This window comes from Lithobates pipiens, unplaced genomic scaffold (assembly GCF_037356315.1).
Source record: "Lithobates pipiens isolate NorthernLeopardFrog02 unplaced genomic scaffold, aLitPip1_a1.2 Scaffold_18, whole genome shotgun sequence".
Classification (NCBI taxonomy): Eukaryota; Metazoa; Chordata; class Amphibia; order Anura; family Ranidae; genus Lithobates; species Lithobates pipiens.
This window is the reverse complement of record NW_027507758.1, coordinates 43,595,554-43,623,197: the sequence shown is the minus strand read 5'-3', so window position 1 is coordinate 43,623,197 and position 27,644 is coordinate 43,595,554. Positions and strand designations below refer to the sequence as shown.

Here is a 27,644-nt window from a genome sequence, read left to right as displayed (position 1 = left end):
CCTGCCCGGAGTAAAACTGTGGCGGCTGGTCCACAAGCAGTTAAGAGCTGTATGGCGGGGCACCCAATGTGTATGGCCGCAATGTCCGCCGGCCACCCATGATCGCGGGAAAGAGAGCCAGAACGGGGATCTGTCAATGTAAACAAACATATCCCCATTCTAACAGGGGAGGACAGAGAGATCTGCTGTACCTCGTGATGAAGAACAGCGATCTCTCTCCTCTTTCAGTCAGTCCCCTCCCCCCACAGTTAGAAACATCTCCCAGGGAACACATTTAACCCTTTGATCGTCCCTTTATTTTTAACCCCTTCCCTACCAGTGACATTTACACAGTAATCAGTGCATTTTTATAGAACATATCGCTGTATAAATTTCAATGATCCCAAAAAAGTGTCAAAAGTGTCCGATCTGTCTGCCGCAATGTGGCAGTCACACTAAAAATTGCAGATCATTGCCATTACTAGTAGAAAAAAATAATAATAAAAATTCCATAAATCTATCTCATATTTCGTAGATGCTATAACTTTTGCGCAAACCAATTAATATACGCTTATTGTGATTTTTGCTTACCAAAAATATGTAGAAGAATACATATTAGACTAAACTGATATTATAGCAAAAAGTAAGTTTCAAAATAGTTTTTTTGTTTATAGCACAAAAAATTAAAACCAGAGAGGTGACCAAATACCACCAAAAGAAAGCTCTATTTGTGGGGAAAAAAAGGAGTCAATTTAGTTTGGGTACAGCATCGCACGACCCAAACCCAACGTGCAATTGTCAGTTAAAGCGGCGACGCAGTGCCGTATCGCAAAAAATGGCCTGGTCACTGAGAGGGAAAATCCTCCGGTCTGTAAGTGGTTAATGCTTGGTGTCCCCTGGTGGTGGAAACACTACGAATTGTGATTGTGGGGACACTGGTGAAGCAAGTGAATCGTGGACGATTTGTTTCCATTGGACTTTCTTGTTTCACATATATTTTTCCTTTTTAGTCCTTGCGAATGGGCTCTTTTATATATTTGGTGTGATTTCTTTATACACGTTTTTTCTCCTAATAAGTTTGATGTCGTTATACTGATTCATTTTTGTGCGTTCACAATATGGAGTTTTAATTTTTTAGCGCTGCTTCATATAGTTATCACAATTCTTGCATCGAGTGTCACAGATTGCTTAAAGGGGTGTTCCAGCGGGGAATTTTTTTTTTTTTAAGTCAGCAGCTAAAAAAAAAAGTAGCTGCTGACTTTTAATAAGGACACTTACCTTTCCAGGGCGTCCGCGATGTCGGGCCGCCCGAGTCCGACTCGTCCCTGGGCTCTCGGGTTCCAGCGCCGCCATCCTCACTAAGGGAAACAGGCAGTGGAGCCTTGCGGCTTCACTGGCCGTTTCCTACTGCGCATGTGCGAGTCACGCAGCGATTTGTGAATGGGACGCGCTGTGTTAGGAAACACACAGTTCCCAGAACACGGCGCGCCCTATTCCCCAGAAGACAACGCGAGGAGGAGAGAAGACCGAAGATCACCGCGGAGTAGGAAGAGGCAGATTAGGAAGACTGCCTAGCAACAGGGTTTTCTGGTAAGGTAAAAAAAATATTTTTTCAAATGTTTTTTATTTTTATTTTTTTAAGAATATTAATGCTGTTTTTTTTTTGTTTGTTTTTTAGGGTGGCCCTCCACTTTAAGCTGTTACTCTTTCGTAATTTGTTTTAGCGCGTGTATCCTCTATGAGTTTGTAAATCTTTTAATAAGCTATTCATTTTCCTCTTGTTATTTTTGGCTGGAGCTCTGCCCTAAATACCTCTTGCTTGTGAATAAATAAGGTATTGATATTTATGTGCATTCATTTTATATTTTGATGAGAATATATAATATATAATTACATGGAATGAAAACAGGCTTATAATAACTGGTAAGGCTTAGTAAATTGATGTCCGCATCTGAACCATTTTCCCTTTTCGCTTCTATATTAATATAAACACACACACATAGCCATTTACAGGAATACACCAAACTGGCCTGCAGCAAAACAATTTACATGAGCTGTAGACAGGCTGCATTTTAATTAACTAGTAATTAACTCTCTAAACAATAATTAACTCACAAATGTTTGAATGTTTAATATGGAGGTAATGTTTATATCTGTGGGTAATAATTTCATGGTGAACATAGTTTCTATTGTTTGTAGTAGATGATGGAGGTACATGGCAGACAGTGTGTTGTTTTTCCTGTTTGTACATACATAAGAATAAAATAATTATATGGGCAACATGTAATTCCCCTAAACGATCAGACCTCAAAGCTGCATCACCCAAAAAAAAAAAAAAAAAAACACATTCTATTGTTCTGAACCCTACTTACAGTACAAATTATAGTAAAGGGAATATAGGCAGAAAAGCTTGTTGAGTCACAAAATAATACACATAAGAAAAAAATCATAAACGATAAAGATAAATTCCAATATATATTCAAAAATATATCCAACATTTTTGGATATAAATTAGAATTTACCTTTAACTTTTTGCTTTTGTTCTTGTGTGTATTATTCTGTGGCCCAATGTGCTTTTCTATCTATAGCCCCTTTAATATAGGAATAAAATACTCTGTGCGTTTATATTGGGCCAGGCACAACCCTAGCACTCCTTAAGGCACTCGCCTTCTCCTCCCACAGACATTGAAGCATTTTCCCAACTTTGAAAACCAGAACATTTTCTATCTACTGGTGATGGAGAAAATGTTCCTCCCTTTGACCATTAACATTGGGACATTATACTCTTGCCTCCAAATGACTACACAGCATAAACGAGAGGTGTACCCCAAAATCTGGACATTGTCTGAGGAGGGTAAGGCTCTCTTTGATGTCGTTTCCACCAGTTGATGGTGCTGGGGGCACCTTCCCCCTGGTCATACCAACCCTTTTTTTCCCCCCACCCTCATTCCTTTCCTCATTTTCTCCTCTGTTTTTTTTTTCCTCTCTTTTCTTCTCTTCTTTCTCTCTCTTCTCCTCTTTTTTCTCTCTCTCCCCCATTTCTTTTCCATACTTACTTTCTTCTACTTTTCGTTTCTCCCCCCTCTTTCTATAAAATCTGGGTGGTTCCCTTCTGTGACCTGCATATGCACCATGTTTGTTATCATGTGCTCAGCATTCCTTCTTTTATTACAAGGGATTCATCGCTTGTTTTCATTTGGTTATGTATTCCCGCGTACAGCCCGTCAGGTCTACATATGTTATGGATTTCATAATGCCATTTTGTAATATTGTCTTATCTTATCTTATCTTATTATCGGACGTTTATGGTTTTATCCTGTATTATGGTGTACACCTAATCTCATTTTGTTCTCTGGAAGACTTGGAAACCGCCTTTTTGTTAAATAAAGCTTTTGTAAAAAAAAAAAAAAAGAAATGACCACCAGCACTGGGGTATACTTCCTCCCACTGATCATGAATGCCTAGACAGCTTTTTTTTCTATTGACCAGCAATTTAAGGGACACTACATTCTATCAATCGAGGTGTTTACTGTCTCATCAGTTGATGGATGCTAAGTACGTTGTAGCTTCCAATACTTTCAATGTTAGCTCTTCTTCTATAATCTGCCCAAACAAAAGCATATGTAATGAAAGAGAATTGTTTTGTAAAATTCTCCTTTGTTTTGAGGTGTGTTTATAGGACTATTGCTTGTGGCACAGTAATTAGAAAATATTTTGTGGGTACAGGCACTGTGCAGTATATACTTCAAAGAAGCTATTTACGTTATTCGTATAGAGCTATTCAAATAGCTGTACTTAAAGGTGCTTCTGTAAGTCACGCCAACTTTTTAATGCAGCAAGATATACCTTTTTCTCAAGTTCAAAAGTTGGGAGGTATGTCAACTACTGTCTCTGAGCCTAGGTGGAGGGAGAGAGAGGAGAGCCTCTGCTCTCATGCACAGCGCTGGTTTGAGATGAGGCTCAGGTAAGTATTGGGGGGGGGGGCTGCCTTTAGAAGGTTTCTTTTAGAACCACTTTAAATTCTAGTACACTCAATGAGTATATCGAATTGTCAATTTTTTTGCATGCTAGTCCATATCAAAAACAAAATAGGTTACTAAAGTACAATATGTAGTATCCTCTACATGGGTAGGTGCTGGATTCGTTTTTTTGTGAGTATAGGCAAATTTAGGCAGGCCTAGCTGGAAGCTAGGCCTGTTTGTTTTGGTTTGCGGAGGCTGGAGTGGTTCGGCGTTAGCAGCTGGTGACTCACAGGCAGTGTCACTGAGACTTCCCTCTTCCTTCTAGAGGATTCTAGAAAGAAAGGAGGAGAGGAGAGGTGGAGCTGTCAGTGATGTTCTAAGGAGACCTGACCAATCCCCAACCTGGATTGGCAGGGGGCAAACCTCCTTAAATACCTAGAGTCACCCCAGTTGGGGAGGAGTTGTCGTGTAAAAGAACTGAGGATGGAATACTAGGCTGTCTGGGTCTTTGAGGGAGCTCCCAGTCTGGTGGGGGAGGGGGGTGACCTTGGGCCTAGGCTTGGGTGCAGGACAGAGCCCGCCAGGAAATCATGGTGGCTCTGAACAGGAGGCACAGGAGGGGCAAGAGAGGACAGTAGGAGCTAGTGCTGCCAGGCAAGTCTTCGGGAGGGAACCACTGTTTGCAGCCAGGAGGGCTGATGAGTGACGTGCAGGACTGGGAGCATGAAGTCAGAGATGGATGCAGAGCTAGTAGTGAGAACTGCAATGTCATGGGCAGTGGAGTCGGCAGCTGCAGCCAGGAAGACTGGCAGGGCCTAAAGAGGGCTGACTGGGAGCAGTAGTCCACCAGTAGGACAGCTAGCACTAAAGAATTTTAATTTCTTGCTACACCATAGGGGCCTGTGGTCCCTGCCTGCAAAAGGCAATTGCTAAGGCCTGGCTAGCTGTTCCTGAGAAGCAAGAGTTGTGCAGGAGGAAGAGAGAGAGAGAGCAGAAGTCTGCCAACAAGAGTTGTGCAGGAGGAGACTGAAGTGGTAAGTTGTACAGAGAAGTGTATATAGTTATCCCAATTGATTGATATATAATCCGCCAATTAATTGATATACAATCCGCCAATTTATTGATATACGATTTACCAATTGACTGACATAGAATTCCCCGGGCATGCCATATTTCCCTTACCCGCACCTGGTTTTCGGCTTGAGAGTGAATGAGGAGTGAATGCCTGGCTAGGCAGGGTGACAGTTGGGCCACATCACTTAGCAGCTCCTATGGGGGTACCACTATAAATAATTCTAGTATCACAGAACATAAATTTGTAAGTGATGTAATGTATTTGTATTGTATTTCTGGACAAAAACTGTACTGATTCAACAAAAATCGTACGATCTGGTCTCATAGGAGAAAATTGTTTGTCCCTTTGAAAAATTTCAGACGAAAGCTGTGTACTAATGGTCAGATTATTGTATGATCGCTTCAAAAGAGGTATTTTTTGTACGATATTCTGATCTTGTGTATGGGGCTTAAGTTTACTGGTTGCCTAGAATTGCTCTTTAAATTATTTAATTTAAAATGTCATGATTAGGTTTTCTTTAAAACCCTATTGAAGCCTGTATTATTAGTTGTGAACAACATAAAAACAAAAGCGTCAAGCTGCTAACAGATGATCTAAACACTGTGCTATCTCCTAATCTGATTGGAAATGCATTGCCAATAGCAGTGTTTTTATCCTGCACTAATCTCCAAAACCGCAGAAGTTTGTAGAACTAAAACAAGTGCACAGTAAAAGTCAGCCTGCTTCACATAAACCCTGACATGCCTGCCAGTCGGAAGGGCCTTACGAGGTGCAATTGGTTCCCTGCCAGCATTTCAAGGCTCTGGATTACATGATCTTGCCTTTGTGCTGCGTCTCGTTTAGTGGAACCAGAGAAGGCAGGGCAGCTGCCTTATTATCTGGTGCTAAGCCATTAGATCAGCTGTAAATTATGTATTTCCTGTGTCTGTAGACAACCAAATAAATTATATGCCCTCACTAGGAGCTCTGGTCTTCTCTGTGCCAGACAAAGATGTGCATTTCCTTTGGTGTTTATTAAATTGTAAAAGTTTTTTTATTTTTATTTATTTTTTTCAGCTTTACTTTGGTGTCATTCTATAGCAATATTCTACATATTCTGCACTAATATTCATTTGGAATTGATGAACTTTGGACTTGTGAAAGCCATAGCAATATAGACCTGTTGATAACAATCCCAACAATCCCAAAGAGGATTTTCACAAAATATATTGGTTGTAACTTAGGGATGGTGGCAACTTTTGCCCCAACAGAGAGAATTATATACAAAGTAATGCCCAATATAAATTGTACAAGTCCAAGTCACAGGCAACACATCTCACAATATTATATATATATATAAAAAAAAAAATTATATATATATATATACATATATACACAAACAAATCTATCAACATAAGGGCTGACCCAATAAATTTGAGAAACCTTGGTAATGCTGGCTTGATACTTCTGGCTTAGGTCCACTGGACCTAGTGGCTGGTAGGCTGGGCATCCCCAGATGATATGCTGTTTACTTTTCCCTTTTCTTCTTTTTATATACTTCAGGCTATCGGGAGGAGGGAGTCATTTTTTAATAATGCCTCAATTATGTGGTGAATATAAGACATATTTTCAGTTGTTTCACAATTCTTTGTTCAGTATATAATTCCACATGTGTTAATTCATAGTTTTGATGCCTTCAGTGTGAATCTACAATTTTCATAGTCATGAAAATAAAGAAAACTCTTTGAATGAGAAGGTGTATCAAAACTTTTGGTCTGTACTATATATATATATATATATATATATATATATATATATATATATATATATATATATATATATATATATATATATATATTTTTTTTATAATATTGTGAGATGTGTTGCCTGTGACTTGGACATGTGCAATTTATATTGGGCATGTTATTGCCACCATCCCTAAGTTACAAGCAATATATTTTGTGAAATCCTCTTTGGGATTTTAAGGGCAACCAAACCAAGTCAAAAACCAAAATACATTTTGTTATAATATTTTATTTTAAACTCTCACATGGTTAAAAATAATACACAGAATGGTCACTGAATGGCACAAAGAGATTTAACAATGAGTTGTGTATACATGCTGAGCAGTATTCCCAAAACCATTTATATTTCACAGCTATGATATCCCTAGTTGTAGCTTGCTTAATGGAATCAGGTACCCAACGCGTTTCAAACTTCCTGAATCAATCTGACTTAATTTTTGTTCATTATTTGGAATCTATGTATTATTGCAGGGTGGTATTATATATCCCTGATTAGTTCAAAGTTCGAAACACATTGGATCATTGTGAAATCTCTTCGTGTATTTCAGCGATCATTCTGTGATTTTAAAATTATTTAAAAAAACATTTTTGGAATTGTATTTTTATTGGCTTTAACAAAAGAACAAAGAACACAAAGTGAAATTTACAAAATGTAAAAAACATAAAATAACATAAAGGAGGGATGAACTCTCTGCAGAAACAAAGATCACATCATAAAGCCTAAGCACAAATTACTGGCTAGAGAAATTCTTCTCAACCTGATACAGTGTGAAGAGGTCATAGGGAAAGCATATACAGAATCTGACAAAAGTGAGTACACCACTCACATTTTTGTAAATATTTTATTATAACTTTTCATGTGACAACACTGAAGAAATGACACTTTGCTCCAATGTAAAGTAGTGCGTGTACAGCTTGTATAACAGTGTAATTTTTCTCTCTCCTTGTGGGGTGAATAATAGCGGTGAGTGCGGGCACTGTTTTCCGAGAAGCACAGAACAATTCGAAGGAGCACATTGTCACTTTATTGGACTTTTTTTTATACACCAGCGTTTAAGCAACAATATACACCAGTCATATATGTTGGATTTTTTTGCACAGAAATGTCACTTTGAATTGCAGGTTTTGCACAGGAGTGTGTTGTAATTGCATTATATATAAGCGGTTAGGAAGTTTACATAGTAGGATTTTTTGTGGATTTTTGTGAATATACAAATATTTATTTTCTGCACTTTAAGTCACTTTTTGCACTAAATGCACCAGTAAAACACACCCCTCAAGTATTTAGAGGTTGTAGGTCACCTCTTAATAAGAGCAGCGCCATACCTATCCCCTCTTTTTCACATTTCTTCTAGATTTACCTTAATTTATTGATAGAGGCTGCAGCTCCTCATTTTTAATTTTTCACCATAAGCGTGTGGGTCTAATAATTTTTTTCACTATATCCAGAGGTTGTCTTTGGGAAATAGAATATATGAGTGCTGCCAGAATTTTGCAGAGGTTGAAGGGGTGGGGGGTCAGCCTGTCAGTGCTCAGGCCTTACACTACACACTGCATCAAATTGGTCTGCATGGCTGTCGTCCCAGAAGGAAGCATCTTCTAAAGATGATGCATAAGAAAGCCTGCAAACAGTTTGCTGAAGACGAGCAGACTAAAGACATGGATTAATGGAGCCATGTCCTGTGGTCTGATGAGACCAAGATTAACATATTTGGTTCAGATGGTGTGAAGCGTGTGTGGCGGCAACCAGATGAGGAGTACAAAGAAAAGTGTGTTTTGCCTACAGTCAAGCATGGTGGTGGGAGTGTCCTGGTCTGGGGCTGCATGAGTGCTGCTGGAATTGAGAGAACCATGAATGCCAACATGTACTGTGACATACTGAAGCACAGCATGATCCCCTCCCTTCGGAGACTGGGTGGCAGGGCAGTATTCCAACATGATAACGACCCCAAACACACCTCCAAGATGAGCACTGCATTGCTAATGAAGCTGAGGGTAAAGGTGATGGACTGGCCAAGTATTTCTCCAGACCTAAACCCTATTGGGCATCTGTGGGGTATCCTTAAATGGAAGGTGGAGGAGTGCAAAGTCTCTAACATCCACCAGCTCCGTGATGTTGTCATGGAGGAGTGGAAGAGGACTCTAGTTGCTACCTGTGAAGCTCTGGTGAACTCCATGCCCAAGAAGTTTAAGGCAGTGCTGGAAAATAATGGTGGCCACAAAAAATATTGACACTTTGGGCCCAATTTGAACATTTTCCCTTAGTGGTGAACTCACTTTTGTTGCCAGCGGTTTAGATATTAATGGCTGTGTGTTGCGTTTTTTTGAGGGGACAGCAAATTTTCATTGTTATACAAGCTGTACACTCACTACTTTACATTGTAGCAAAGTGTCATTTCTTCAGCCTTGTCAAATGAAAAGATATAATAAAATATTTACAAAAGTGTGAGCGGTGTACTCACTTTTGTGATATACTGTAAACCCTATAAATGATGGGAGGAGTCAGTTGAGAATGGTATAAAACCAAAGGGGCGTAAATCAGGGTGGTTGGATTCCGTATTCAGATTGATCAAAGATTTCCCAGATTTTAGTAAACTGAGGAATGGCATCATGTACAGTAGCAGTTAGGTTTCCATCCTCTTGATTTCAGCTATAAGTTGTAATAATTGTGGTTGAGAGGGAGGGTCTGTTGACAGCCACCATAATGGGATGTCTCTCTTAGCAGCCAGGAGAACATAGGAAATTAATCGTTTAACCAGCTTTGGTATGCCAGAGAAGGGGCATCCCAGTAAATAATGGATAGGATCAAGTGGGAGGGTCAGGCCCGCTACCTTCTGGAGCAATAACATCACATCAGACCAAAAAAGACTGAATACGGGGACCCAGAAAAAATATATGAAAATGTGAGCCTACTTCTAGACCACAAAGTCAACACAAAGCTGAATGAGAGGGGTCCAGATGATGTATGACTTCTGGGGTCCTATACCAAAACATCATTATTTTTAACATGATCTTTCTCTGCACCATGCATTTGAAAGACTTAAAAGTATAGGTCCAGATCTTGTCCCATAATTGTGGCTTAAAGTGGAAGTAAACTCATCGATTTAAACAGTTAAAAAAAAAAGGCATGCCGGGAATGCTAACTGCACATTGGCTGTGCTCTCAGCCAAACTATCAAACCATCCAATGGCTGGTGTCATAACGAATCACATGTGCAGCACCATAGCAGTTGAAGATTAAACAGAGGCAAAGATGGCAGCTTCCTTGGCTGAAAACGATAGGGGAGTTTACTTCCACTTTAATAGGTCGCTGTAAGAGAAAAACCCATTTACGCATATATAAATGGGGGTCCTCTGTGACCAAAGTTTTTTAAATTTTAAACATATAATTTATTCAAACAAAGTGTATTTTGGTTTTTGGCTTGATCCAATTGCCCTTAAAATTCCAAAGAGGATTTAACAGATATATTGCATGTCATTCCCTTTGTTTTTCAAATAAAGTACTTGCTTGATTAAAAAAAAAAAAAAAAGGCCTAGACACATGGATAAAGCATTGCATTTCTCCAAACTTTGACCACACACTGCTCACTGTCTGATGAACTCTGTAATTAGCAAATCTATACCACTTCTTTAACTTATTTTCCTTGTTCTCGTACCTATTTTTTTAATGTCCCTCCATTCTGTACACTTATTCTTTTCTACCCTCTCTCTCTTCTCCATTACCTATCTTTCTCTGAATTCTACATAGGCACTTGTGTCCTTTTTGAGTAGACCAATGGGTCCATAACACAGAGGTTCAGAGCCCGGTTAGCCCTTGTACACACGGTCGGAGAATCTGTCGGAATGCGTCTTATCGGACCGTGTCGGCAGATAATCCGACTGTGTGTGGTATGCATCGGACTGATTCCGTCCGAATCTCCGTCCGACCCAATTTTCCAACATGTTGGAAATATTTCCTGACCAACTGGGCCGGTCGGACCTAATCCGATCATGTGTAGAGCATTTTGATCGGACCAAGTGCCACGCATGCTCAGATCAAATTCCTACATCAAAGCTATTGGCTACTAGCCTGAATGTAGTCCCATCGTAACGAAATTACGTCATCACGTTCTGAAAGATCAGATTTTTCACCAACTTGGCCTGACCGTGTGTATGCAACAGTTTCGGACACAATCCGTCGGACTAAATCCGACGGACAAAATCCGACGGATTTGGTTGGCAAAATCTCCGACCGCGTGTACAGGGACTTATACTAGCTCTTACCAAATGTAAAGCCCCCATACACACTATTAGATTTTCTGCTGATTTTTGTCTTCAGATTTACCAAAACCATGTAGTGCAAGGGCCTGCCTGATTGCATACAAACTGAAACACCTAAGGTTTGACCTCATATTATATGGTTTTGTTAAAGCTGTAGAAAAAAAGTCAGCAGAAAATCTTATTTTGAAATGCAACCTGTGTACTTAAGTGCCTTGTTTAATTGCCTAAAACCCAATAATTATTTAAAGTGGAAAAGATCAAAGATCAAACATTGCTTCTGTGGACTTACATTAATAGATGAATGGAACCTGGGTACGCTTGATTTGAAACTAGATGAAATACTCCGAGAAGGGACACTTTTCGGATTATAGTCTCCTGGTCCAGGTCCTTGTTTCTATTATATAAACAGGATTAGCGATTAGTTATTTGTCCTTTAACAATGTCATTCACATTAACAACTAGCAATTACAAGCACCATTTAATTGAGGTAGGAAAAATCTTACATTATTTACATTAGAAAAACAGATAGTTGAACTGACTTGTTGAACTTGTAATCCTTTAATAAAATCCTTCTGAGAAGTGTTTTTGTTACCGATCAAAGTAACAGCACAGTGAGCTATTGGTAAATTAATCTTGACTCCTTCCTGCCACGCCCTGCCACCAATAAGATGTACGTTTTGCAGTGGGAACAATACAGTGGGGGAAATAAATATTTGATCCCCTGCAGATTTTGTAAGTTTGCCTACTTACAGAGAAATGAAGGGTCTATATTTTTTATCATAGGTGTATTTTAACCGCTTGCCAATCGCCTCATGCCGATATATGTCGGCAGAAGGGCTAGTACAGGCAGAATTGCGTACCTGTGCATGGCCCTTTAAGAGGCAGACAGGCTCCGTGAGTCGGGTTGCGGGTCCCACGGACTCGATCGTCGTGGGGATACCCACGATCGCCTCTCGGGGAGGAAGAACGGGGACATGCTAATGTAAACAAGCATCTCCCCGTTCTGCCTAGAAACAGTGACTCTGATCTCTGCTCGCTATTTTGTAAACGCTATAACTTTTGCGTAAACCAATCAGTAAACGCTTATTGCATTTTTTTTTTACCAAAAATATGTAGAAGAGTACGTATCGGCCTAAACTGAGGGGAAAAAATATTTTTTTTATATATTTTGGGGGGAGATTTATTATAGCAAAAAGTAAACAATAATGCGTTTTTTTCAAAATTGTCAATTTTTTTTATTTATAGCGCAAAAAATAAAAACCGCAGAGGTGATCAAATACCACCCAAAGAAAGCTCTGTTTGTGGGGGAAAAAGGACGTCAATTTTGTTTGGGAGCCACGTCACATGACGCAATTGATGCAGTACCGAGTCACAAAAAGTGCTCTGTTTATAGCAAAAAAATAAAAACCACAGGGGAGATCAAATACCACCAAAAGAAAGCTGTGGGAAAAAAAGGATGTCAATTTTGTTTGGGAGCCACGTCGCATGACTGCGCAATTGTCAGTTAAAGCAACGCAGTACCAAATCGCAAAAAGTTGTCAGGAAGGGGGTAAATTCTTCCGGGGGTGAAGTGGTTAAATGATAGAGACAGAATATCAACCAAAAATCCAGAAAAAACACATAGAACAAATGTTATAAATTAAGTTGCAGTCCAGTGAGTGAAATAAGTATTTGATCCCCAAGCAAAACATGACTTAGTACTTGGTGGAGAAACCCTTGTTGGCAAGCACCGAGGTAAGACATTTCTTGTAGTTGGTGACCAGGTTTGCACACATCTCAGGGGGGATTTTGGTCCACTCTTTTTTACAGATCTTCTCTAAATCCTTAAGGTTTCTTGGCTTTCTCTTGGCAACTCGAAGTTTCAGCTCCCTCCATAAATTTTCTATAGGATTAAGGTCTGAAGACTGGCTAGACTACTCCATGACCTTAATGTGCTTCTTCTTTAGCCACTCCTGTGTTGCCTTGGTGGTATACTTTGGGTCATTGTCATGCTGGAAGACCCATCCATGACCCATCTTCAGTGTTATGGTTGAGGGAAGAAGGTTCTCATGCAATATTTTAGAATACATAGTCGGCCTGTATCTTTAGCAGAGAAACAGCCCCAAAACATCATGTTTCCACCTTCGTGCTTGACTGTAGGGATGGTTTTCTTAGGCCGGTGAGGCGAGTCAATGCCAAAGACCTAAATTTTGGTCTCATCTGACCACAGAACTTTCTCCCAATCCTTCTCTGAATCATTTAGATGTTCATTGGCATAACTGTACACGTGCCTTCTTGAGGAGGGAGACTTGCCGTGTTTGGAGGAAAAAACTATGACTCTAAAAACACCATTCCTACAGTCAAGCACGGAGGTGGAAACATTATGCTTTGGGGCTGTTTCTCTGCTAAAGGTACAGACTGACTTTGCTGCATTGAGGGGCCAATGGACGGGGCCATATATTGTAAAATCTTGGATGAGAACCTTCTTCCCTCAGCCAGAACACTGAAGATGGGTCATGGATTGAGTCTTCCAGCATGACAATGATCCAAAACATACCGCCAAGACATTTCTGGATTTTTGGTTGATATTCTGTCTCTATCATTTAAAATACACCTATGATATAAATTATAGACCCTTCAGTTCTTTGTAAGTGGGCACACTTACAAAATCTGCAGGGGATCAAATACTTATTTCCCCCACTGTATATGAAATATATCTATTTTGTATCAGATTTTCTAAATAATTTGAAGCATGATGCTGCATTGCTAATGTTAATGTTTTGTAATGGCTTCTTTTACAGCAGTTGTGACCGACTTTTTTGACAATTTCTGGCCACAATGAAAGAAAAGGGAATGGGTATTTTGGTTCTAATTTCATCCTTGAAAATAGCTGCTCATAGATGATATGAATGAGGCCTGATTGTGAAGAGTGGGATATTTTAATTTAAAAAGTATAAAAGTCCAGTAAAGAAACACTGGGGGAGATTTACTAAAACTAGAGAGTCCAAAATCTGGTGCAGCTCTGCATGGTAGCCAATCAGCTTCTAACTTCAGCTTGTTCAATTAAGCTTTGACAAAAAAAAAAAACTGAAAGCTGATTGGTTTCTATGCACAGCTGCACCCGATTTTACACTCTCCAGTTTTAGTAAGTCAACCCCATGGTCAAACTTTTCTTCGGCCACATGTGTTTGCTAATTTTTTACAAAAAAAAAATCCCCCCAAAAATCAACATCAAGTAAGTTTATCAGTTTGTGTTGGGCCATATTTATAGCTGTCTGGGGCCCTTGGGCCGTAGTTTGGACATCCCTGCTTTACAGGAAACACTTCTCTTACAAATAGCAGGGAGCTTTTCCTAGAAGTGGAGTAATCTGTTAATAGAAATCAATGTAGGTATGTTATCTACTGTACACACTGTAAGGTGTGTGGACACTTGACCATCAAACCCATGTGAATTTTTTGGTAAATCACATTCCAAAACCATAGGCATCAATATGGCATTGGCGCTTTCTCTGTAGAAGACCTGGCTTGCATTTAATGTTCCATTTCATTTAAAGTAGTTCAGCAGGGTTGAGGTCAGGGCTCTGTGCAGGCCACTCAAAGTTCTCCACAGCAAACTCATCAAACCATAACCATGTCATTATGGAGCTGGCCTTGTGAACTTGAACTCAGTATTTTAAGAGGTGGCCACACTTTTGGCAACATAGTGTAGATATACTGTAAAAATGATAAACTTTGCAGTTGGTAATTAGAGTGATCCCTATAAGTCTCACCCATGTGCTGGTATTACTTGACCACATGATTATGCACAAAAATGTCAGTCAAAACCAGATCATTATAACTGTTGAAAGAAGCCATACACCGATTTTACTTGTCAGTGTCCTTATGGTCATATGTCTAGGTCTAGGACATTGTCTAAATACCCATCACTCAATGTTGGGATGCCCATTATTATTTTCTTCCTATACAATCACTTGGCAGCCATCTTTTTTCTGCTCATTTGTGGTGACCTGTGTCTTCCACAACATGGTTGGTGAGGCTCCAGCTCTAGTTCTCCATGTCTTTATTTATTTTTTAATTTTTTTTTCATATCAGGATTTGTGTTAGATCTAGAGCTGAGTTATTCAAGTTGAACTGAGATGAGAATGGAGCTGAGTTCCGGAGCTTGGGGTCACATTCTACAGATGCTTCTCTCAATGTACCACACATGACTGTCCTAAAATATCACAGGGCACTATGTAGGTCATTTTGTGTTGGTAAAATAACTGTACTTTAATAAAAAGGTCTTAATAGCTGGAATAAAATATTACATTTTCTTTCTTGGATCTAGGGCTGATTACTTCATCTTAAAAGCCTACAGTATTTATAATACGGAAATGTATTTTGCCCTAAAAGTTGACAACTTGCCCTTTGTGACCAATCTGATTTTCTCTTTTGGAAAATTTTGGCATCTATGAGAAAGTTCTCTATTTTCTTTTCCACATTTTTAAAGCTATGCCCTTTGGTGTAAAATGTCTTGTGAAACAGCTTACTGTGATGGCATTCCATTTCTCATCCTGGGGTCAGCAACTCATCAGCATGTCAGCGAGGCAAAAAGCATTTACAGAAGAAGTTAGCTTAGCAATGGCTGCCTAAATATTTTAATCATAACGGTTTAACAGAAGATCGCAGTTCCATCTGATTCATTGTACAGGTTATTTATCAGCCATGAAACAGACCCTTCCCTTGTGTTTTCTTCTGTCCTGCATATTAATTCAAAGAGAGCCTGGTCTCTTTGATCTAAGAGTTTAGTAACAGACAGGCCATAGAGTTGAGCATGGTGTTATCTCCCAGATAAAACAATATGTTAGTATATAACATTTTTATTAACTTACATAGGTCATTCACATTTCACATGTTGGTGGAGTAACTCTTCCTCGCTAGTAAATCTTTTTCTTCTTTTTCATTGCATGTAAATAATGGATTCCAAGCAGAAGCAACATACCGTCATTGAGTTCTTAATGAAGGAGGGGTGCCGGCTGGCAGGGCCGGGACAAGGGGTGGGCAGGAGGGACGGCTGCCCCTGGCGCAATGGTTTATTGCAGGGGTAGGGGACACCCTGACCCTAACCCTAAGGGAAAGGGGGGCACAGTTTGGCATCTTTGCCCTGGGCGCTGGATGACATTGCCCTGGCACTGCAGGCTGGCCGACATCCACAGAAGGCTACAGAATGTTTACAGAGATGACACCATTTAAACTTTTTCATCCATCTGTATGCATTTTATAGCCTTCTGTGGATGCCAGACAGTCTGCACCCCTCCTTCATGGAGAACTCAATGACAGAACATTGCTTCTGCTTGAAATCCATTACTTACCTGCAATGAAATAGAAGAAGAAAGAGTTACTATACAAAAGTGATCTCTAAACTGCGGCCCAGGGGCCAAATGTGGCCCTTTGTTTGCCTTTATTTGGCTATTGGGGCACTATTCCACCAACTGACACCAATGATGGGGCACTACTCTCCTACTGACACTATGAAAGGGGTACTAATCTCCTCATTGATATCAACAATGGATCACTATTTATCCCATTAAACCAATGATGGGGCACTGATGCCGGGTCATTTTCTACTCTCATCGGTCACAGTCCAGCCCCCCTAAAGCCTGAAGGACAGTAAACTGGCCCTTTGCTTGAAAGTTTGGAGACCCCTTCTATAGAGGAAGACTTATGCCCCATACACATGATCGAACTTTCCGCCAACAAAACCCTGGATTTTTGTTCGAAGTTTGTTGGCCCAAACTTGTCTTGCATACACACGGTCACACAAATGTTGGTCAACAAGTACAAACATGGGAAGGCGGTGACGTACAAGACCTATGACGAGCCGAGAAAAAGGAAGTTCAATAGTCAGTGTGGATCCTTCTGCTTGATTCCAAGCATGTGTGAACTTTTATGCAACGGACATGTGTAGACGCGATCGGAAAATATCAGAACCTGCTAGCAAACATTTGTTGGCAGAAAGCCCGACAGCAGATGTTCAATGGAGCATACGCATGTTCAGAGTTTCCGACAACAAGATCACATCCAACATTTCTCATCGGAAAATCCGACCGTGTGTACGCGGCATTACTATACCAATCTGATTACCATTTGAATGCCCTATGTAAATTAATAAAAAAAAGTTATGCCCACTTTTGCATTACTTTAGGTACACTCCTCTTATATTACCAAATAGCAGTTTTGACATTCCCTTTTGGAACCCTCCTTTCAATAAAGTAGGATACTTTTATCGGTAACTGCTAAAAGAATAAATTATAAACCGAATTTTGTAAACATTCATATATAATGATAGCCATTGCCAAGGCCCAAAACATAAAGTTTTGTGACACTCTCCATTTATAATTAATGACAGAAGGTCTATTCCTGTATAGATGAAAACAGTTATACATAATAAATGCCAGTCACATATATATTATTACTTACACAAGTGCAAATGTCATGCTGTGTGATAAGGAGTACAATTTGAGAAACCTGTGTGTGTAATACAAACCTGTAACATCAACACATGGTATCATATTTAAAGCTATAATGAGTTTTGAGCATACATCATGCATACATGGCAGACGTGCTCCAACAGGGCTGCTAAAGAACAGCCAAATGTTCCAAATATAGCTCCATCAACCCTAATAACTTACTATATAATGATATGAACCATTAAATGAGGAAGCAAAGGTTTTCATATTTTTATTATTGCTTCATCTATTTTTTTTTAACCGCCTCAATACCGGGCACTTGCACCCCCTTCCAGCCCAGGCCCATTTTCAGCGAATTTTGAATGACAATTGCGCAGTCATGCAAAACTGTACCCAATTTTTGTTTTATAATTTTCTTCACACAAATAGAACTTTATTTTGGTGATATTTAATCACCGCTGGGTTTTTAATTAATTTTTTGCTAAAAAAAATGAAAAAAAAGACCAAAAAAGTTTGAGAAAAAAGTTTCTGTCAGAAAATTTTGTAAATAAGTAATTTTTCTCCTGCACTGATAGGCTACACTAAAGGGCACTGATGAGGTGGCACTGAAGGGCACTGATGGGGTGGCACTGATGTGGAGGCACTAATATGCAGCACAGATGGGCACTGATAGGTAGCACTGATGGATACTGATAGGCGGCACTTATGGGCACTGATGGGTGGCACTGATAGGTGGCACTGATGGGCAGGGACTGAGGGCACTAAAAGGCAGCACTGATTGTCAACACTGATGGGTACAGTTTGGCCTCACTGATGGGCACAGACTGGTGTCACTGATGGGCACAGAGTGGCACTACTGATGGGCACAGACTGGTGTCACTGATGGGCACTGTCGGTGCTGCATTGTAATCAGGGCACTGATAATCAGAGAGGTGATAAACGGCATCTCCTTGTTTACATGTGATCGGCTGTGATTGGACACAGCTGATCACATGGGTAAAGAGCCGCGGCCATGGCTCTTTGCCGAGATCGACGTTGAGCCATGTCCCAGGAACAACGCGTGCCCACGGTCGCTGCACTGTGCACCCCCGCTGGCACGCGATTGGTCCCAGAACAAGAGCCGCCCTACTCTGCCTTCATTTGTCTATACGGTGGGCGGGAGGCAGTTAAAGACTGATTAAAGCAGTCAACAAAATGGAGTTATAAGTATGTTATGGGACAGGAAGTAAAGGTAAACCTCCTTCATGGGACACAGATGGCAAAAAAAAAAAACAGGCAGGAGTTATAAATAACCTTCCCTTACTCATCTAAAATGGAAAATAAAGTTTCACCTTTAGTTCTACTTTAATGGAAGGCCATAAATCTTATTTTCTGTAGTAATAAGTGCAGCCAAAGGACGTTATAGACTTCAATAAAGAGTTGTATGGTTTCACATGTATAATATATCTATAGCCAAAGCATTTTTTTTAATCGTTTTTAGTGTAGGTTAGGGTTTGATCGCCTGTCAGTTTTTTTTACTATTATTTATGTCCCTGTAGGAATTAAACCCTCTCTCTTTGTTCTGTGACAGTTGTCACCAGGACAGAAATGGATGGCAAACCAACATTTTCCAGCTGTCATTAGAACATGGGGTAAAGGAAAATGTTTCAATGGGAACACCTGGTTCTGGTACGACTGTTGAGGAGATTTTTACTTATTTCCTGTTGTGTCTTTGAGGCAGGAAATAAAGGGAAATCTTCCCAATGGGAAAGGAAGAATGGCTTAGAGGAACCAGTCATCACAACTGAAACGGTGTGAATTAAGAATAGGAGACCATAGATTACATTAACCATAGATTACATTAAGAACTCCTCTCTATTAGAACAGGCCCTAGTTAAACAAGCATTATATTCTGCAGCATCTGGGAGGGGGGGGGGGGTATGTTATTTATTTTAATTTGCCCAGATTTAGGCCTTAAAGTAATTGTGAACATAAAATAGTATAGACGATTTCTAATATAGAAAATCACATCTACACATCTAAAACTCTGTAGGCACCATATCTGCTTTTGCATAGTTTCAGAACCTGCACGATTAGCGATTGATCATTAATTCATTTGAAATGTCAGAGTAAATTATTATTCTGGCCAATTTAATAAATTAATTAGCACTAAATTAATTAAAATGCCCAAGCTCTTGACAAGCCTCAAGGCAAGTAAACAGGAAACACGTGTTTACAAGCATGAAGAATTTTTACAGTTTTTTAGAAGATTAAAAAGTTCTGTCGTGATCATTGTGACAGACCCAGCCAGCACAGGGGCTTTTGGAGGGGACTGCATGGTGGTCTCTTGAATACTGGCTATGGGCCCTGGCTTTTAAGGGAACACTACTCCTTGGGAGGTGTGTGCCCAGGGACCATTGGAGAGGTTTTGCTTTGGATTCAGCATTGTCTCCCCAAAACACACAGACTTTGGGAATCTAGGCGCAGGATACATATTTAGGACCTCTATGCCCCAAACCAGTAATGACTGCTTTAGATTGTGAGACTCAGAACAGATGGTAATATCATTAGCTCAAAGTAACCTGAATATGTGGACTCCTGATATAATATGTTCAAGGTGTTATGTGTTAAGTGTCTTTTCCCCATTGTATCATTTCCCCGTTATGTGCCTCCTAGGTGTGCATCCCCATTGGTAATTGAGTCACCTATTGTTTCTGTCTGTCCGCCCATCTCCGTTAATACTTGTACTCTATACTCTGTACTCTATAGTACTATGATAATGTTTAATGCAGTTTGTTACAGACTTGTTGCCAGATGGTCTGGCCATCCCCTGACTAATCAAGGCTAGTTGTTTAACCTCTTGACGTCCGCACTATAGCCGAATGACGGCCACAGCGCGGACCTGAATTTCCAAAGGGGTCGTCATATGATGGCCTCCCTGCGATGTGATCACAGAGTCACCGAGACTCGGGTGATCACAGATCTGAGTAAGGGGCTGGTCCTGGCCCCTTACCACGTGATCAGCTGTCAGCCAATGACAGCTGATCACATGAGCTAAACAAAAGCTTGGTAATCGTTTTTTTTTCTCCTCACGCTGACAGCATGAGGAGAAAAAATGCAAGAGACATCGGTCCCAAAGAGGAAGGGGGCACATCTCTTTCATAAGTGCCACCAATACCCCCTGCCAGTGCCACCTGCTATTGCCACCTGTCAGTGCCCACCAGTGACACCTATCAATGCCCATGAGTTCCACCTATCAATTCCCGCCAGTGGTGCCATTTTTGCCACCCATCAGTGCCCATCAATGCCACCCATCAGTGCCCATCACTGCCACCCATCGTTGCCCATCAGTGCTGCCTCATCAGTGTACATCAATGAAGGAGAAAAATTACCTGTTTGCTAAATTTTATAACAAAATATAAAAAAAAATATTTTTTTAAAAAATGTGGTCTTTTTAAATTGTTTCATTTTTTTTAACAAAAAATAAAAACTGCAGAGGTGATCAAATACCACCAAAAGAAAGCTTCATTTGGGTACCGCTCAATTGTCATTCAAAATGCATTAGCTCTGAAAGCTGAAAATTGGTCTGGACAGGAGGGGGGTTTAAGTGACCAGTAAGCAAGTAGTTAATTAGTACACTGTTTATGTTGGCTGTTCCTTAGTTATGTTAATTATATTTCTGTATACAGTTTCCTTTGCATACGATAATGTGATTAGGCTCACCTGATCTGGTGTGCTATATATTCTGTATGATTCTCACACTCCAAAGACATGCTGGTAGGTAATTGGCCCCTGTCTAAATTGGCCCTAGTATGTATGAATATGAGTTAGGGCCTTTAGATTGTAAGCTCCTTAAGGGCACTGTGAATGTATAATAGATATGTAAAGCGCTATATAAGTACCCATAATAAACAATAAGTAAATAAATAAAAGAATTGGCTATAATACATAAATTAACTTTTTCCTAACCTGTTCTGAGTATTTTGTAAGATATGTTTTAATCCATTGTGAGTAAATCTGTAAATTGGAATATACACATATCACAAAAAATGGATCTACCACATCTGTATGTCTGATTTACCAAAAATTGTTATATGATGCTTTAATTTTCATATAAATCTGAAAATGATTTTGGTCCATTTTGCTTCCCTGGCTGTGTTAGAACAATAATAAAAGACCTGCTGCTTACTTGTGTTAGGTCTAATCTGTCATTGAGGTATAAAGGGCACACTTGAAGCATGAAGTAAACAAGGGATATCATGGTGACTTTATTATATTTTATCCCCAGCTCAGGCACTCAGGCCGCACCGGGTACCATAAAATGAGAAATGACTGCAATAAAATGTAATAGGGTGTCACTTATTATGTTATATACTAAATAAACTGTCCCATGAATATAAAACACATTCATTTTAATAGTTTATAATGTTTATAAGTTTATAGTGTTAACAAATTATGCAGCCCTTTTCGTAGAACCTTACAGCCTATTGCAGCTTTTCCCAACCGTTTTAACGTGGAGGGACCTTTGAAATAGTTTTCAAGTCTCAGGGAACCACATAGGATGCATTAACCGCTTCAGCCCCGGAAAATTTTACCCCCTTCCTGACCAGAGCACTTTTTGTGACTCGGCACTGCGTCGCTTTAACTAACAATTGCGCGGTTATGCGACGTGGCACCCAAACAAAATTTACGTCCTTTTTCCCCCACAAATAGAGCTTTCTTTTGGTAATATTTGATTACCCCTGTGGTTTTTATTTTAAACAAAAAATTATCGACAATTTTGAAAAAAACGCATTATTGTTTACTTTTTGCTATAATAAATATCCCCCAAAAATATCTAAAAAAAATATTTTCCCTCAGTTTAGGCCGATACGTATTCTTCTATATTTTTGTTAAAAAAAAGCAATGAGCATTTATTGATTGGTTTGTGCAAAAGTTATAGCATCTACAAAATAGGGGATAGTTTTATGGCATTTTTATTGATAATTTTTTTTTTTTTACTAGTAATGGCGGCGATCAGCGATTTGTATCGTGACTGCGACATTATGGCGGACACATCAGACAATTTTGACACATTTTTGGGACCATTGGCATTAATACAGCAATCAATGCTAAAAAAATTGCATTGATTACTGTAAAAATGTGACTGGCAGTGAAGGGGTTAACCACTAGGTGGCGCTGTAGGGGTTAAGTGTGTCCTAAGGAGTAGGAGGGGCTGTGTGTGACACGTCACTGATCAGCGCTCCTGACTCCTGATTACAGGGAGCAGAGATCAGTGACAGTGTCACTAGGCAGAATGGGGAGAAACTTGTTTACATTAACATCTCCCCGTTCTCCCACTCCGTGAGATGAACATGCAGCTCCTGGCGGGCGTAGGCACACGACTGCAAGCCGCCTCTTAAAGGGCAACATACAGGTACGTTAATCTGCTCGTACGTGCCCTTCTGCCGCACTATATCTGTGTGAGGCGGTCGGGAAGCAGTTAAGGTGAAAAAACACGAAGGTTTACAATCCCTTTACCCCTAAACATGTAACCTGTAAAAAAAATGTAAAGCGTTGCCTATGGAGATTTTCCGAAGTACCGAAGTTTGGCGCCATTCCACGAGTGTGCGCACATTATAAAGCATCACATGTTAGGTATTTATTTACTTGGCGTAACATCATTTTTCACATTAACTGGTTCCCAACCAGCGCACGCCGATGTACTTTGGCAGAATGGCACGGGCAGGCATATTGGCGTACAGGTACGTCCAATCTTTAATGCCGCCCTGCCATCACGAGCACGCTCGCGTGCTGATCGGGACCCCCGTGGACTCGATTGCCGCGGGCATACCCGCGATCGTCTCACGGGTTGGCTGAACGAGGAAATGCCGTTGTAAACAGCATTTCCCCGTTCTGCCTAGCAACTAGTGACGCTGATCTCTGCTTCATGTGATTGGAGCAGAGATCAGTGTTCACTAATTTAAAGCCCAGCCCCCAACAGTTAGTAACACACCCCTAGGAACACTTAACCCCTACACTGCCACCCACTGGTTAACCCCTTCACTGCCAGTGTCATTTACACAGGAATCACTGCATTTATATAGCAGTGATTGCTGTATAAATGACAATGGTCCCAAAAATGTGTCAAAAATGGCCGATGTTTCCGCCATAATGTCGCAGTTACAATAAAAATCGCTGATCGCCGCCATTACTAGTAAAAAAAAAATATTAATAAAAATGTCATAAAACGATCCCCTATTTTGTAAACGCTATAACTTTTGCGCAAACCAATCAATAATCGTTTATTGCGATTTTTGTTTACCAAACATATGTAGAAGAATACGTATCGGCCTAAACTGAGGGAAAAAAATGTTTTTTATATATATTTTTGACGGATATTTATTATAACAAAAAGTAAAAAATAATGCGCTTTTTTCAAAATTGTCGCTCTATTTATGTTTATAGCGCAAAAAATAAAAACCGCAGGGGTGATCAAATACCACCAAAAGAAAGCTCTATTTGTGGGGAAAAAAGAACGTCAATTTTGTTTGGGAGCCACGTCGCATGACCGCGCAATTGTCAGTTAAATCGACGCAGTGCCGAATCGCAAAAAGTGGTCTGATCTTTGACCAGCAAAATGGTCCGGTCTGCAAGTGGTTAAAGAAAAAAATTGGGGAAAATTTTATTGTGTTTTGTTTTTTTCTTTTAATTCATTAAAGTGTCTTTTTTCCCCCCAAAAATTGTGTATGAAAAATTGCTGCGCAAATACCATGTGTTATAACAAATTGCAAAAATCGAGGGTCTCTGCTAAAAAAATGTTTGAGGGTTCTGAATAATTTTCTAGCAAAACAAAAAATTGGAGCGGAATGCCAGAATTAGCCTTGGCTGGAAGTGGTTAATAGATAAAAGTGTCCGTCTCTTTATTCCTGACCACCTGCTCATGTAGGGGTGTCACCCTTCTGTCTGCCCCATCCCCCGCCCAGTCCCTCCTTACATTACCTGTTTATGTATATACACCTATTTGTTGTGTGCAAATAGGCAGTGTACAGCACGGAACTGGCAGAGATCTTGCATATTCACAGTGCTAGACACCACACACAAATTCTTTTTCCTGTTGCCCGGCAACAATTCAAGAGGCAAAAATTCTAGCAAACACTAAAACATCTGAGAGAGCGGAGCAGTGTGATACGGAATACAGCATGTCAGCAGGTTCAAACGTCTTATTATTTGAGGAGCAGATAATGAAATGTACACATCCTTCACCCACATATAACACAGTCTTCTGCTATGCGGAGATACTGATGCATGCATACATCTGCGGATCATCTATAACTTATCATCCTGTCTTCCTGATGCAATGTACATTATTTGTCCGGTCCCTTGTACCCCTAAGTAGACATGTGCACTGCTGAGAAATTTGTTCGTTTTAGTTTTAGTTAAATTTTTTTAAATTTTTAATTTTTTCGGGTCATTCGTTATGATCGCAATTCCTAATTTCAAAAAAAAAAAAATTTGAAAATTAGAAAGAACGAAAATTTGAAAGAATAACTAATGACCTAATAATAACTAACTATTAAATTATAGGTATCTGAATTTCCTTTCAAATTTGGCTGTCAGCGAACGCAACGAATACTAATTTATCCGAAGTTACAAGTTATCCGAAATAACGAACGCCGCATTTAAACAAATGGAGCGGAACAATTTAATGATAAATTATAATAATAAAAATGTTCAAAAAAATTCCAAAAAATCAAAAATTCTAAAGAATAACTAACTCACTAATAATAACTAACTATTAAATTATACGTATTGGAATTTCCTTTCAAATTTGGCTGTTGGTGAACATTATGAATACTAATATATCCGAAGTTAAGAATTATCCGAAATAACGAATGCCACATCTAAACAAATGGAACGGACCAAATTAATAATAATTAATAACAATAAAAAGATTTAAAAAAAAAAAACGAAAAATTTGAAAGAATAACAAACGAACTAATCATAAATAACTATTAAATTCTAGGTATTGGAATTTCCTTTCAAATTTGGCTGTTAGCGAACATAACGAATACTAATTTATCCGAAGTTACGAATTATCCAAGATAACGAATGCAGCATCTAAACAACTGGAATAGAACAAATTAATAATAAATAATAATAATAAAAAGGTTAAAAAAAAATAAAAAATCGGAAAATTCTAAAGAACGAAAATTTGAAAGAATAACAAACTAACTAATCATAACTAACTATCAAATTATAGGTATTGGAATTTCCTTTTTATGAATTATCCAAAATAACGAATGCCGCATCTAAACAAATGGAACGGAACAAATTAATAATGCATACTAGCTCATTATGCCTTTGTCTTGCAGGTATTTTATTTTTTTATTTTTTTATTTTGGGTTTACAACCACTTTAATAAATATGATATAAAGTGCAACAATATTAAAACACAAACCATATGCATTCAGTGATATGTAATTATACTGTAGTCAAACTAATTAAAAATAATAAAGTTGCAAAGTGTCCATAAATTCATACATCTCAATAAGAATAGTCCTATGATCTTAATAGGTTATTTCACTCAAGGTACTATTCCACCACAGTGTAGGTGAAATGAATCCAGAAAGTGCTCGTGCTCTCTTCCATCTATGTGCTCCAGCCGCTCACCTCACATTATGACCCCTGCAGTGGGTCATAATAATCAGCTTTTAGGGGATAATGGAAGATCTGTGTAGTGTGCTATCCCTCTGTGTCTCCTGTTTGCTCCTGCCAGCTACCAGAACCTCAGGAGTACTCAGGGGATAATAGTGTATAAAATAGGAACAAAACACAAATTGGTTATACATAAACTTTACCTACGTTCAGTGGCGGCTGGTAAAGTTTTATGATGGGGGGGGCACCAGACCCCACCCTTCCTTTTTGGACCTCTCCCACTTCTCATAAGCCCCACCTCTTATAGAATCCACCAACTCCGTCCCCTGTATTTCACTTGCTTCCACCTATAGTGTCAGGAGTATACAGCTCAGTATCACAGGACAGAGTATATAGCTCAGCATCACAGGACAGAGTATATAGCTCAGTATCACAGGAAAGAGTATACAGCTCAGCATCACAGGACAGAGTATACAGCTCAGCATCACAGGACAGAGTATACAGCTCAGGCTCACAAATAAGGGTATATAGGTCAGCATTACAGATATGGTATATAGATCAATAGCATCACATAAAGGGTATATAGATCAGCAGCATCACATAAAGGGTATATAGATCAGCATCACATAAAGGGAATATAGATCAGCATCACATAAAGGGTATATAGATCAGCAGCATCACATAAAGGGAATATAGATCAGCATCACATAAAGAGTATATAGATCAGCAGCATCACATTAAGAGTATATAGATCAGCATCACATAAAGAGTATATAGATCAGCAGCATCACATAAAGGGTATATAGATCAGCATTACATAAAGGGTATATAGATCAGCATTACATAAAGGGTATATAGATCAGCAGCATCACATAAAGGGTATGGTATATAGATCAGCATCACATAAAGAGTATATAGATCAGCATCACATAAAGGTAATATAGATCAGCATCACATAAAGGGTATATAGATCAGCATCACGTAAAGGGTATATAGATCAGCAGCATCACATTAAGGGTATATAGATCAGCATCACATAAAGGGTATATAGATCAGCAGCATCACATAAAGGGTATATAGATCAGCATTACATAAAGGGTATATAGATCAGCAGCATCACATAAAGGGTATGGTATATAGATCAGCATCACATAAAGGTAATATAGATCAGCATCACATAAAGGGTATATAGATCAGCATCACATAAAGGGTATATAGATCAGCAGCATCACATATATATTGATCTACTGATCGCGCAGCATACTGTCAGCACCCTTACACTGGTGGAGGACACGATAACAGCTCTCTCCCCCGGCTCGCAGCACACTGATAGCACCCTCCCTGTGCCCGCTCGGGGCTCGCAGGAAGCACTGACCACAATTCCTTCACCACCCCCCATGGGGATCGAAGGCACACTGATAGCACCCCCCACCTCGGGGCTCACAGAAGACACTCCTCATGCTTCTTCCGCTCTGTGTTTCCTCTTCCGCCAAAGCAGCAGGGCATCCAATAGGATAGCCTGGCACTTTGGCCAATCAGGA

General features: G+C 39.6%; 1 protein-coding gene across 1 annotated transcript in view; it reads right to left on the bottom strand.

Annotated features, from left to right (window-relative positions):
* STPG4 (sperm-tail PG-rich repeat containing 4) overlaps positions 1–27,644 on the bottom strand; it is a 131,982-nt gene that overhangs the window by 31,239 nt on the left and 73,099 nt on the right. Inside the window, exon 6 of the mRNA XM_077485632.1 lies at positions 11,349–11,453. Coding sequence (XP_077341758.1) covers positions 11,349–11,453 — 105 coding nt within the window. The remainder of the gene's footprint in view (positions 1–11,348; positions 11,454–27,644) is intronic.